The sequence below is a fragment of the Borostomias antarcticus genome, assembly GCF_949987555.1.
Source record: "Borostomias antarcticus genome assembly, contig: scaffold_108, whole genome shotgun sequence".
NCBI classification, from domain to species: domain Eukaryota; kingdom Metazoa; phylum Chordata; class Actinopteri; order Stomiiformes; family Stomiidae; genus Borostomias; species Borostomias antarcticus.
Genome location: NW_028175623.1, coordinates 471460 through 486459, shown reverse-complemented (window position 1 = coordinate 486459; position 15000 = coordinate 471460). Strand labels below are relative to the sequence as shown.

The 15000-nt window shown below is 51.8% G+C and overlaps 1 protein-coding gene across 1 annotated transcript in view; it reads left to right on the top strand.

Moving 5' to 3' along the window:
* The window catches only part of LOC311329430 (protein phosphatase 1 regulatory subunit 29-like), a gene marked incomplete at both ends in the record, with an annotated part of 8038 nt that extends 2108 nt beyond the window's left edge, over nucleotides 1-5930 (top strand). The window contains 2 exons of the mRNA XM_084463278.1: nucleotides 1464-2452; nucleotides 4292-5930. Coding sequence (XP_084319404.1) covers nucleotides 1464-2452; nucleotides 4292-5930 — 2628 coding nt within the window. The remainder of the gene's footprint in view (nucleotides 1-1463; nucleotides 2453-4291) is intronic.
* Between the last annotated feature and the right edge of the window lie 9070 nt (nucleotides 5931-15000).

Here is a 15000-nt window from a genome sequence, read left to right as displayed (position 1 = left end):
TATCCTTATGAGGGAAACCTTCGAACCTTTCTGCCGAGGCTGTATTATCTCTTATTCCTCACACCTAAAACAGAAAAACGATAAAGATATGCTGGCGCTAGAAAAATAAATTAAGGAACTAGAAAATAAACATAGCAAAGATAAGATTGAGGCCACACTCCAACAGCTACACTGTGGAAAGCTTAAGTGCAGCATCTGGAACACTCAGGCAGCGGAAATTGCAATTTTAAAAACTAAACAGAGACATGTAGAGCATGGAGAAAGTGCTGGCAGATTACTAGCATGGAAAACTAGAAAGCCGGAGGAAGAGAGAGCAGTTCGCAGTATCACAGGCCCTGATGGGAAGGTCACAAGAGATCCTGGATCCATAAACAACATGTTCAGATCTTTCTATCAAGATCTTTACCAATCAGAGAAATCTGTCATCAGAGAGAACATATGCTCCTTCTTAGACGAAGTAGCCTTCCTTCCTTACCCTATCAGAATCAGACAAGGCTAACCTGGACAATGATATATCACCAGGCAGAACTGAACCAAGCTAAGTTACAAATTGTGAGGTCTCCCAGAAGTGGCGGCCTGCCCATTGAGTTCTACAAATGCTTCTTAACGAAGATCCTGCTGCCACTTAAGAACATGATTGATGCAGCTCTTCTGAAAAACAAGCTACCCGTATTTCTTAAGTTAGCCATTATTACTTTGCTAAAAAACAAAAAAAAAGATAAGGATCTATTACTCTGGACTTCGATGAGACCTGCATCTCTGTTGAATGCTGACTACAAAATAATTGCTGAAGTGTTTGAACAGCGGTTAGATACAGCTGTGCAGGATCTCATACATCCCCATCAGACAGGGTTTTTGAGAGGTAGACTCTTCAGACAACCTTAGGAGATTTTGCAATGTGATCTCGCACACTCAGAATATGAACTCGCCTAAGATAGTTGTAGCAATAGATGCCGAAAAGGCGTTTGATAGAGTTGAGTGGAGCTACCTGATAGAAGTACTGAAGCATTTTAACTTTGGGCCAGTGTTCATATCATGTATTAGGAACAGTGATGACATCCAATAGTTAACATGGGTTTGGAACCGTAAGTGAAATGGAAAGTGTCCGTAACCTTTTCTTTCAGCAATGTCTCTCAACCCTGGATACGACCTAGCAACCAAACAATGAGCCTAGCAACCCAAACTAGCTATTCCATAGCCTACTGTACCCATATATCTATGACTGTAGCTACCTGATATTGCTAGATAGCAATGAGCGAAGTGAAAGCTACTGCATATTTGATATGGAACATATAAATCGTCCAGCTGTCAAACCTTTTGTCGCTGACAAACAATTATCGAGACAGGAACGTTTGGCGCCGAGTCGGCGTCGCTAATCAAATGTACAGCAGCATGCGCTTCAGAAATGATCAGCTCTGGCAAGCGTCGTTTTGACCCCCGACCTCTGTTTCCGCGTTCGGCAGGTTCTCCAGCTGGGCTACAACAAGCTGACCAACCTGACGGAGGGCATGCTGCGCGGCCTGGGCCACGTCCAGTGCCTCTTCCTCCAGCACAACCTCATCGAGGCCATCTCCAGCAACGCCTTCTGGGAGTGTCCGTACCTCAGCAGCCTGGACGTCTCGTCCAACCGGCTCGCCCGCCTCGACCCATCCACGTTCGCCGGCCTCAGCCGCCTGCTGGTGTGCGAGCTGGCCGGCAACCCGTTCCACTGCGAGTGTGACCTGTACAGCTTCCTCACCTGGCTGGAGGGCTTCAACAACGTCACGCACACCTACGACCGGCTGCAGTGTGAGACGCCGCGCGAGATGTTCAGCTACCCGCTGCTGAGCCCCGTGCCCGGCCACGCCCACAACGCGCGCGTCGTCCTAGCCTCCAGCTGCCGCAACGGCGTGAAGATACCGGGCGCGGTGTCTCTGCCGCCCGACCCGGACGGCGGCTCGGGCGTGGGCCCGGACTTCGGCGACGCGGCCGGGTCGTACCAGCATCCCACGCCGTCGTCCACGGCCGACCCCGTCCCCAGCATCAAGCTGCAGAGCGTCACGCTGTCCTCGGCGTCGGTGCTGGTCCAGATTCCGCACCCCTACAGCAAGATGTACGTCCTGGTCCAGTACAACCACACCTTCGCCTCCGACGTCATGAACCTGAAGAAGATGCGCGAGGTCGTGACCCTGCCCGACCTCAAGCCGCACACCAACTACACCTTCTGCGTGGCGTCGCTCCAGAAGCTCCAGCGCCACAACCACACCTGTCTGTTCTTCGCCACGAGGTCGGCCGGAGCCGATGACACGCACGCCAGCCCGTCGACCACTACGCACTACATCATGACCATCCTGGGGTGCCTGTTCGGGATGGTGGTCGTGCTCGGGTTGGTCTACTACTGCCTGCGCAGGCGGAGGATCCTGGAGGAGAAGGAGAAGTCGATCAGTGTCAAGAAGACCATTTTGGAGATGAGGTAGTTGCTATGAAGGGAAAAGTAGCACACATCCCAAAATGTTTTAGATCAGGTTCTGGATCAAAAATACAATTAAAGAACAAAGGAATGTGGCGACTGTAGCTCCCGTACAGTAGATTTATTCGGTGATAAGCCCAAGCTTTTCCTCAGCGAACCTTGTCTGGGAAAGAGCTTCTGCTGGAAACATCACAGAATAGATGTTCTCTACGGGAGATACCGTGATAGATGTTCTCTACGGGAGATACCGTGTGATAGATGTTCTCTACGGGAGATACCGTGTGAATAGATGTTCTCTACGGGAGATACCGTGTGAATAGATGTTCTCTACGGGAGATACCGTGTGATAGATGTTCTCTACGGGAGATACCGTGTGAATAGATGTTCTCTACGGGAGATACCGTGTGAATAGATGTTCTCTACGGGAGATACCGTGTGAATAGATGTTCTCTACGGGAGATACCGTGTGAATAGATGTTCTCTACGGGAGATACCGTGTGAATAGATGTTCTCTACGGGAGATACCGTGTGAATAGATGTTCTCTACGGGAGATACCGTGTGAATAGATGTTCTCTACGGGAGATACCGTGTGAATAGATGTTCTCTACGGGAGATACCGTGTGAATAGATGTTCTCTACGGGAGATACCGTGTGCGCATTCCTTTCTGGGTTTTTTTGTCGTATTTTGGATCCAGCAGCTGATCTAAACAACTTAGCATCGTGCTCGACTTTCTGTTCTTCAAGAGCTACAAAGACTGTCTCTGCAGTGCAACCATACATGCACTCATACACACACAGGAAGTGATATCTACACATGATACCTACACAGTAACTGATACCTACACAGTAAGTGATACCTACACATGATACCTACACAGTAAGTGATACCTACACAGTAAGTGATACCTACACATGATACCTACACAGTAAGTGATACCTACACAGTAAGTGATACCTACACAGGAAGTGATACCTACACAGTAAGTGATACCTACACAGTAAGTGATACCTACACATGATACCTACACAGTAAGTGATACCTACACAGTAAGTGATACCTACACATGATACCTACACAGTAAGTGATACCTACACAGTAAGTGATACCTACACAGTAACTGGTATCTACACAGTAAGTGATACCTACACAGTAACTACACAGTAAGTGATATCTACACAGTAACTACACAGTAAGTGATACCTACACAGTAACTACACAGTAAGTGATATCTACACAGTAACTGATATCTACACAGTAAGTGATATCTACACAGTAAGTGATACCTACACAGTAAGTGATACCTACACAGTAAGTGATATCTACACAGTAAGTGATACCTACACAGTAAGTGATACCTACACATGATACCTACACAGTAAGTGATACCTACACAGTAAGTGATACCTACACAGTAAGTGATATCTACACAGTAACTGATATCTACACAGTAACTGATATCTACACAGTAACTGATACCTACACAGTAACTGATGTTTCATGTATTGTGAGTGTTATGTACGCACATAGGGGCGTAAAGCGAACGGTGTTTGGTGTTTGTGAGGAGAGAGAGAGAGAGAGAGAGAGAGAGAGAGAGAGAGAGAGAGAGAGGGAGAGAGAGAGAGAGAGAGAGAGAGAGGGAGAGAGAGAGAGGGAGAGAGAGAGAGAGGGAGAGAGAGAGAGAGAGAGAGAGGAGAGAGAGAGAGAGGGAGAGAGAGAGAGAGAGAGAGAGAGATATCTATCTGAGATGATTTCAGAATTTTTTAATTGTAATTTTTGTAAAAAAAAAAAAAAAAAAGGATTATTATTATTATTTTTTAATATATATTTTCTTTCCTCCCAGGTACGGCCCAGAAGCAGCGGCGGCAGCAGCTAATGACCCGGCCACCATGCAGCGCCTCCAGGAGCAGGCTCACCACCACCAGCAGCACCTCCACGGAGGAGGAGGAGGAGGAGGAGGAGGAGGAGGAGGAGGAGGAGGAGGCAAGCTCCCGCCGTCCGTCTCCTCCAGCCAGGGGATGCTGCACGGCTCCAACACCACCTCCTCCTCCCGCCTCTCCTCCCTCCCCCAGGTGGAGAAGATGGCCACCGCCTTCTCCGAGGCCATGGCGTCCAAGGGGAACTACATGGACGTGAGGACGGCGGCGGGCGCTTCCGGAGGACTGGTGGGGGACGGGGGAGGAGGAGGAGGAGGGGGGGAGGCGGTGGTGGATATGAGAGACGGAGGGGGGAGGGGGGACGACAGAAGGACGGAGGCCGGCGAGGACTCGGACGACGACGGGCGCGGCTCCACCTCGGAGATCTCCACCATCGCCAAGGAGGTCGACAAGGTCAACCAGATCATCAACAACTGCATCGACGCCCTGAAGCTCGACGCCTCCTCCGCTGCCGCGGCGACCGGGGACGGCAACAACAACCCCGCCTCCTCCGCCCCGCCTCCGCCGCCGCCCGGCTCGCTGCCGCGCGGCCTCCTCCCGCTCTCCCCCGGCGGCGCGCACCCCCGTCCCGACCACATCCTCTCCGCCTCCTCGCCCAAGGTCCACCCACACCCGCACCTGCCCCTCCACGGCCCCCCCCCCCAGAACCAGGCGCCCGTGCCCCTCGTCATGCCGCTGTCGGAGCGGCCCGGCATCAGTGGCGGCGGGTTCCTCTCTCCGCCCTACCGGGACCCCCCACCGGCCAACGCCGTCCGGCCCCTCCAAAGGCAGCTGAGCGGCGAAACGGCGGCGGCCCTCAAGAGCCGCGGCGGAGGAGGAGGAGGTGGAGGAGGAGGTGGAGGAGGAGCCGGTGGAGGAGGAGGAGGCTCCATGAGGAGCAGGATCTTCAGCCTGGACGTGCCCGAGCCCCCGAGCCCCGAACCCTCCAGGTACCCCTCCGAGAAGGGCAGCCCCGGGGGCTGTGGGGGAGGGGGGGGTGGCGGGGGGGACGCCGGGGGCGGGGGGTGCGGTGGGACTGTGAACGGCGGGGGGGTGGGTCCGAACGGAGGGGGGATGGGCTGCGGGGTCATGATGGGGGGAGGAGGAGGAGGAGGAGGAGGAGGAGGAGGAGGAGGAGGTCAGCAGCAGCACCACCTGGAGGTCCACCCGGAGTACCACTGCTCCGAGCACCGCCACTCCTTCCCCGCCCTCTACTACGAGGGCGCCATCGACGCGCCCGCCTCGCCGTCGCCCTCCCAGAAGGCCCGCTTACCCAAGCCGCACGGACGCCCGAAGCGTGACGCTGCTAGCTCCGCCTACGCGCAGCTCTCCCCGGCGCGCCTCCACAGCTACTCCGGCTACTCCTCCTCGCCAGAGTACTCCTCCTCCGAGAGCACGCTGAGGATCTGGGAGCGCTTCCGCCCGTACAGGAAGTCGCCGCGCGAGGAGGCGTCGTACATGGCGGCGGGCCACGCCCTGCGGAAGAAGGTGCAGTTCGCCAAGGACGAGGACCTCCATGACATCCTGGACTACTGGAAGGGCGTGTCCGCCCAGCAGAAGATGTGAGGGGGGGGGGGAGCAGAGGAGGAGAGGAAGGGGAGGCGGCCGGGAGGAGAGGGGGAGGAGAAACTCTTCCCGGACGACTGAACGGGGGCGTGTCCGCCCCGACAGACGCTGCGAAGGGGAGGGGGGACAGGGAGGCGGGAGGGGGAGGGGCGCTGGTGTATCACGTACCGTCGTTTCTTGTAGCGACGCAGATGACAGGAAGGGGAGGTTTCAAAGCGGGGGGGGGGGTTGGATCGTGGTTACAACGTTCCACAGCGTGTTCTGGAATGGTTTCAAAGGGTTCCCAAATGTTCCAAAGGTTCTGGAGTGTGTTCAGTATCATGTTCTATTACAAATGAAATTCTATGTCATACAAGTTTATGGGAGAACAAAAAATAGCCCACAAAACTATTCAAATCCCTCTTGCGCTGGAACTTTGGTCCCCGCAGGCCACCGTAGAGGCAGGATGAATACCCAGTAATGACTGGCAGGCGCCGTGATTATCTACCTCATTACAACATACTCACACACACACACACGCACACACACACACACACACACTCAAGCACACAACACATTCCCCGCTCGAACCTCTTTAATCCCATCAAACCATTCACAAAACAATCAGCGCTCCGCCCGGCGCTGCTCTCCTCTCCTCTCCTGAGCCGTAGAGGGAAGAGAAGCAGCGTGAGGAGGAGGAAGGGAAGAGGAGCAGCGTGAGGAGGAGGAAGGGAAGAGGAGCAGCGTGAGGAGGAGGAAGGGTAGAGGAGCAGGCGTGAGGAGGAGGAAGGGAAGAGGAGCAGGCGTGAGGAGGAGGAAGGGAATAGGAGCAGCGTGAGGAGGAGGAAGGGAAGAGGAGCAGCGTGAGGAGGAGGAAGGGAAGAGGAGCAGGCGTGAGGAGGAGGAAGGGAAGAGGAGCAGCGTGAGGAGGAGGAAGGGAAGAGGAGCAGCGTGAGGAGGAGGAAGGGAAGAGGAGCAGCGTGAGGAGGAGGAAGGGTAGAGGAGCAGGCGTGAGGAGGAGGAAGGGAAGAGGAAGGGAAGAGGAGCAGCGTGAGGAGGAGGAAGGGTAGAGGAGCAGCGTGAGGAGGAGGAAGGGAAGAGGAGCAGCGTGAGGAGGAGGAAGGGTAGAGGAGCAGCGTGAGGAGGAGGAAGGGTAGAGGAGCAGCGTGAGGAGGAGGAATTAGCCTTCTTGTTTTATATTAGCTCCAGCCCTCCGCCCCCACCTCCCTTCACAGGGGGGCTTATCAGCTTAATTGTTCTAGGAGGTAATTACCTAACTGGGTGGGAGCAGGTGGGGATGGAGGGAGGGAGGGAGGAGGGAGGGAGGGAGAGAGGGAGGGAGAGAGGGAGGGATGGAGAGAGGGAGGGAGGGAGGAGAGAGGGAGAGAGGGAGGGAGGAGAGAGGGAGGGGTGGAGGGAGGGAGGAGAGAGGGAGGGAGGAGAGAGGGAGGGATGGAGAGAGGGAGGGAGGGAGGAGAGAGGGAGAGAGGGAGGGAGGAGAGAGGGAGGGGTGGAGGGAGGGAGGAGAGAGGGAGGGAGGAGAGAGGGAGGGAGGAGAGAGGGAGGGATGGAGAGAGGGAGGGAGGGAGGAGAGAGGGAGAGAGGGAGGGAGGAGAGAGGGAGGGATGGAGGGAGGAGGGGAGAGAGGGAGGGAGAGAGGGATGGAGGGAGGCAGGGAGGAGAGAGGGCGAGGGAACGAGAGGGTGTGGACAAGCCATGGACTGGAACACGCTTATCGATCGTAAAAAACCTACACATGTTTTACGTGTGTGTGTGTGTGTGTGTGTGCTCCCATCCTCCTCCTCTAAGCACATGGACAGATGCTTTGCATACTGATAACCGGTCTAGGGAACGTCCGTGTGTGTGTATGTGTGTGTGTGTGTGCGCATGTATGTGCAGTATCTGCACATCTGCCCGGATTCTGTGAAGTGAGCCCTGTCCAGACCCGGCGCACGCAAGCACACACACACACACACACACACACACACACACACACACACACACACACACATAACTATCCCCCAGGCCGGTTATTTATTTACAGGTATAGCTGTAGTGTTCCTCTTTTGATGAGCGGCGCTACGGAGGGAGGAACATTAGCATATCAAAAGCGCTAGTCTTGCAAAAATCCCTTCTGGGCTGAGGTGGTGCTGGGTGTCACGCTGCCATAGTAAGACATGTACGATAATCAGTTTATGAGAGAGAGGGGAGAGAGGGGAGAGAGGAGGAGGAGGGGAGAGAGGAGGAGGAGGGGAGGAGAGGGGAGAGAGGAGGGGAGGGGGAAGGGAGAAGAGAGAGGAGGGGCGAGGGTCAGAGCGAGGATGTGGGTGACGCAGAATGATCCACGGCGGCGCCACGCCCACACGAGAGCTAGACGGTGGCCTGCCTCGGGCCCAGGTTCCACGCATCTACGGGGCGAGGTTCTGAGGGTGAGGTTCTGAGGGCGAGGTTCTGAGGGTGAGGTTCTGAGGGTGAGGTTCTGAGGGCGAGGTTCTGAGGGCGAGGTTCTGAGGGTGAGGTTCTGAGGGTGAAGTTCTGAGGGCGAGGTTCTGAGGGTGAGGTTCTGAGGGTGAGGTTCTGAGGGCGAGGTTCTGAGGGCGAGGTTCTGCTTTTCACTCTGTTCTGTTCCGTTTCAGACTCGTTCTCTGAGCAGGAGAAACAGAGGAGGAAAAGGGAGTTTCCATAAATCAGATGAAGTCTCCTCTCTATTTCTCCTTGTCATCTTTCTCTGTTTTCTCTTTATTTTCAATAAGGATGATTATCTTCTCAACTGTATTATATATGATGTCTTGGAGACGGAGCACGGTTTGACGTCTCATACACTGGCGGACCCATCAGGACACACACTTACTGTTCCAAACATCAGATGTCACACCATCACCATGGGAACAGGATACTATTGAATTATGGGATGTGATGGAGCACAGGATTCAACTTCACTTAGCGGGCATTAGATTTAATTGCCGACGTTCTACGCGGTTCCCCCTAGAACCGCCGGTAGAGATTGAATTCTGGTGCTGGTATGGGATATCTAGATTGATTATCTTGTTCTCTCATACTCCATCCCACACACGCACATGTACGCATGCGCACACACACACACACACACACACACACACACACACACACACACACACACACACTCCTTCTTCACATTGATCGACCTATCTCCATCTTTCTCTCTCTCTCTGACACAAACACGCACTGCCCACGCACGCCACCCATCCCATACTGACCTACACCAGTCTGCTAATATAAACACGCACACACACACACACACACACACACACACACACACACGATAATGAATCCCTCCCATCTCTGTGTCCCCCCCCTCTCTCGCGGTCCGTCTGGGTTAATGGGCCAAATGAAGGAGTAATTTGCGGAGGAGGTGTCAGACGGCGCGGGGTCACGGGAGCGTGCTGATATGATTAACTCTGCCAGATTGAAGTCTTGATTGAAATTAATCACGGCCGTTCCTTCCCTGCTCTCTCGCGCTCCCCCGCTCGCTCTCCCGTACGAGGGGCCCCCGGCTAACCTCCACCTCCCCCTCTCGCTCTCCCGTACGGGGGGCCCCCAGCTAACCTCCACCTCCCCCTCTCGCTCTCCCGTACGGGGGGCCCCCGGCCCCCGGCTAACCTCCACCTCCGCGTGCGCTCTCCTGATCCCTCGCTGGCTGGCTGGGCGTCTCGCCCGCCTCGGGGCGCCGCTCAGGTGGGTCTTTAGATGGGATCCGCCTCTGCTTCGCCCCGGGGACTCTGAAAGGCAGAGAAGGTCCGTACGGGTTTAATACAGGCCCTCACGGGTCCGTACTGGTTTAATACAGGCCCTCACGGGTCCGTACTGGTTTAATACAGGCCCTCACGGGTCCGTACGGGTCCTGGTTCTGGGGTCAGGGTAGCGTCCTGGTTCTGGGGTCAGGGTAACGTCCTGGTTCTGGGGTCAGGGTAACGTCCTGGTTCTGGGGTCAGGGTAACGTCCTGGTTCTGGGGTCAGGGTAACGTCCTGGTTCTGGGGTCAGGGTAACGTCCTGGTTCTGGGGTCAGGGTAACGTCCTGGTTCTGGGGTCAGGGTAACGTCCTGGTTCTGGGGTCAGGGTAACGTCCTGGTGATGTTCCGACGCCGAGGCTGATGGGAAAGGGATTCTAGTTTTGAACCCCCATACCCCCTCGTTAACAGACGCTAAGTTGATATCACTATTCTGACAGACGACATAAGCACCTGCTGTGCCGGGCGTGAGTTTTGACAGTCGTGAATTAGCGCTTAATTAAATTAGCATTAGCATTAAACATGTCCGTTAGTGGCACAGCGCTCCACTGAGCGACGCCTCTGGCAGTAAGCCCTTTAAAGTGTGAAAAGGGAACTTGAAATGAGGCTTTTGGCTCCAGACCACTTTGGTCTTGTACTAATGTGTGTCTGTCACAGCTCCGGCCCCCGTCGAGACACGGACGCCGTCGTGCTTCCAGAACCAGCCAGCGTGGTTTTATTCCACCTCAGAAGTTGTCTCACAGTAGTTAGTGTGGACGGACGGAGACAGTGTCCTGTGTGAGTTCATTAGAGCTCCCTGTGGACGTGGACTGGCTGGGGTGTGATATGGCTTCCCTTGATGGTGCTTAATTGAGCCCTTTTATTGAAGGATGATGTCCATATGACCTCCGCCCTGTTTCAACTGCCAGTAATGAAACTGTCGCGCAGGCAATAAAAACCAACAATGGGGATGTCAAATACCCATCATTGGCTCGGCTATCTGATCAATAAAACTTCATTTAAGGCCAAAATAAAAAGGTTTTCGAAAAAAAAAAGGACCCTCGGGCATTTGGCCAGACGGCCCCGGCTTTAATGACGGCCCCCTGTTCCTCCGTCCCTCATTGGTCAAAATCTATCCAGCCATTGTTTGGCTTGTATCAGTGATCCTTCCCGGGAATAGCCAATCAATTTCTATCTAATTAGTTTGGGGTCCATGTGGTGTATGAAGGCACGTAAACACACACACACACACACACACGCACACACACACACATGGGGCTTTGTGTGAAGTAATGACTTCATCTGAGAGAGTAGGAGCAGTTCCAGAGACCCCCCGGCTCTCAAGGCCTTTTTGACCATTAGGAAAAATATCAATATATAATAGAAATAACATCATTCATAGTCTTTATGACGCCACCGTCGCTGTGTCACACCAGCCCATATATTCACTCTGACGTGTGTTACATTGCAAAAAGGTCAAGCAATATACTTACGTGATATTGGAGAATGCCCAGCTGAGAACTATTTTTAGGAAAATAAGAATTTTTTAACTACCATGTATTAACTATAACGTGGGTCTACATTGTAGTGATATATAGGAGTTTGTTGAATTAAGTATGCGTATCCGATTCAATCTTGACAATGTCCCTTGTCTATCACACACATGAATATGAATGGAAATCTAGATGATCTCCGTCAGCGGGCAGACATCTCCTTCATGGGTCCATGACGTGACGAAGACCAAACCGTGCTCCTCTTCATCAGAGCCTCCGAGGCGTCCTCCTGTGTTCCTCTCTGTGTGCGTCCCGTCTTCCTCTCCTCCTCCCCCTCACCTACGCAACACCTGTTCCCCTCCCGTTCCCCGACATCTCGTTATGGTCGGGTTTGTGCAACTTCAACCTTTTCAGTGGGAGACGCACGCCACCCCACGGGAAGCCAGGTGTGTGTGTGTGTCAGTTGGAGACGCACGCCACCCCACGGGAAGCCAGGTGTGTGTGTGTGTCAGTTGGAGAGGCACGCCACTCCACGGGAAGCCAGGTGTGTGTGTGTGTCAGTTGGAGAGGCACGCCACCCCACGGGAAGCCAGGTGTGTGTGTGTGTCAGTTGGAGACGCACGCCACCCCACGGGAAGCCAGGTGTGTGTGTGTGCTCTCGAGTGTCACCAATTAATGACAGCGATCCGTCCATTAGAGGGGATCAATGAGGAAGTGGAGAGAAAACTGAAGCCAGCACGCACCGCGCTTCCTAAGGACTCAAGATGAAGCTCCTCATCCCTACTGGTACATGGTTTATTAACGTTTACCCACGATGAAGCTCCTCATCTCTACTGGTACATGGTTTATTAACGTTTACCCACGATGAAGCTCCTCATCTCTACTGGTACATGGTTTATTAACGTTTACCCACGATGAAGCTCCTCATCTCTACTGGTACATGGTTTATTAACGTTTACCCACGATGAAGCTCCTCATCTCTACTGGTACATGGTTTATTAACGTTTACCCAGGATGAAGCTCCTCATCTCTACTGGTACATGGTTTATTAACGTTTACCCACGATGAAGCTCCTCATCTCTACTGGTACATGGTTTATTAACGTTTACCCACGATGAAGCTCCTCATCTCTCTACTGGTACATGGTTTATTAACGTTTACCCACGATGAAGCTCCTCATCCCTCTACTGGTACATGGTTTATTAATGTTTACTGACTGTAACAGCTGTTGGGCTCTCACTGAGTCAACAAATCCATATTTGATGTGAGGTCCAGGTCTCTGGGCCACGACAGAAAACAAATGCATCCCCAACAAGAGTTTCTTCAGAACCGCCATTTTAGAAACGTCAGGTCTTGACACTGTTTTTTGTTAATTTGTTGTTCTGTGTTAAGGTGTTTGCTTTGTGATGAAGTGGTAGAGAGGGCAGTAAACTTTATGTATTAGAAGTTCAAATTAGACCCCCAACCCCAAGTTTAATTCATTTGGGTTTTATGTATTGTAGATGTTTTACTGCTCTCGCAATAAAACAACTCTTTTGACCTTAAAGTTGATTGAAAACACAAATCAATAGCTAGTGGGAAAATCGCCTGATTGCCTCTCTCACGGTTTCGCAGTTGCACTCAAACTCCAGCTCCATCAGTGAAACTGCAGACACAAAATGGCTCCCTGGGAACATCTGTGTTTCTTCCTGGTTAATTAAACTTGGGTCAATACCACGAGATGCTCCGCGGCACCCCTGCCGGCGTCAGGAAGAGAGGAAAAAAGGCAAAGCGATTCAATTGCTTGTCCTGAGGGCAGAATATCGGTCCAGTAAATTCTGGTTTTATACACAGAAAGATGCATCATCACAGTCTTCAGTGGCTCCGCCTCCTTTCCTCCTCTCCTCCAATGAACACAGTGAGCCGGTGAAAACCACCAGGATGACCTGCTGGACAGTGACCAGTCCAGCTCACCAGCATCGGCTCACCTGAGGGAGGAGAGGATTTCATATGATCTAATGTCACTGTGCAGATAAAGGATAGGACACAAGATGAGGAGGTGACTTTTTAGTATCGGGACGCATCCATCACATGGTTTCCTCGCCAGACGTGTTTTCCTGATCTCACGTGTTGACGGAGGAAACCTGAGCTGTGGAAGTCTACTGTGTTTGACTGTCTGATCTACACACACACACACACACACACACACACACACACACACACACTCACACACACACACACACACACACACACACATACACACACACACATACATACACACACACACACACACACATACACACACACACACACACATACATCCACACACACACACACACACACACACTCACACACACACACATACACACACACACACACACACACACACACATACACACACACACACACACACATACATACACACACACACACACACACACACACACACACACACACACATACACACACGCACACACACACACACACACACACATACACACACACACACACACACACACACATACACACACACACACACACATACATACACACACACACACGCACACACACACTCACGCACACACACACACACACTCACACACACACACACACACACACACACACACACACACATACTCACAACCCTGGGGGTACTGCTACCGGAGACTAACTGTGACAACACGTGTACACACACACGCACAGACACACACACACACACACACACACACACACAATGACAACTCACAATGTAGAGAAAACTGAATATACTGTTCGTGTTTTTATAGCTATAGATACACTATGTACATGAGAAATGAGAATATGTAGACACACACACACACATAGTAAACATCTATCCTCCCACACATGCTGATAAGCACACACACACACAAACACACACACACAAACAAACACACACACTTTTTCACATCCTCCTACACAGAATATGGACTGAGTATTTCTGTCTACGTTTACAGACACTAATGGTCTTAAAAAGTGCCAAATTGGCGAGAAAAATATGAAGAAGACATGGTGCCATCTGTACACATGATCTTGCTTTGTTTTCTTTATTTGTTTGTTTTTGTTTTGTTATTGTGTTCATTCCCTTACAATAGGTGCTTTATTATCTTAAATTATTTATAACCTTGAATAGTTCATTTTTATCCTGTTTTTGTTTTCATGAAGTGGAATTGTTGTGAGTTCTGTTGGATGTTATAGAGCGCTATGGAACGTTCTAGAGTTCTGTTGGATGTTATAGAGCGCTATGGAACGTTCTAGAGTTCTGTTGGATGTAATAGAGCGCTATGGAACGTTCTAGAGTTCTGTTGGATGTTATAGAGCGCTATGGAACGTTCTAGAGTTCTGTTGGATGTTATAGAGCGCTATGGAACGTTCTAGAGTTCTGTTGGATGTTATAGAGCGCTATGGAACATTCTAGAGTTCTGTTGGATGTTATAGAGCGCTATGGAACATTCTAGAGTTCTGTTGGATGTTATAGAGCGCTATGGAACATTCTAGAGTTCTGTTGGATGTTATAGAGCGCTATGGAACGTTCTAGAGTTCTGTTGGATGTTATAGAGCGCTATGGAACATTCTAGAGTTCTGCTGGATGTTATAGAGCGCTATGGAACATTCTAGAGTTCTGTTGGATGTTATAGAGCGCTATGGAACATTCTAGAGTTCTGTTGGATGTTATAGAGCGCTATGGAACATTCTAGAGTTCTGTTGGATGTAATAGAGCGCTATGGAACGTTCTAGAGTTCTGTTGGATGTTATAGAGCGCTATGGAACGTTCTAGAGTTCTGTTGGATGTTATAGAGCGCTATGGAACGTTCTAGAGTTCTGTTGGATGTTATAGAGCGCTATGGAACGTT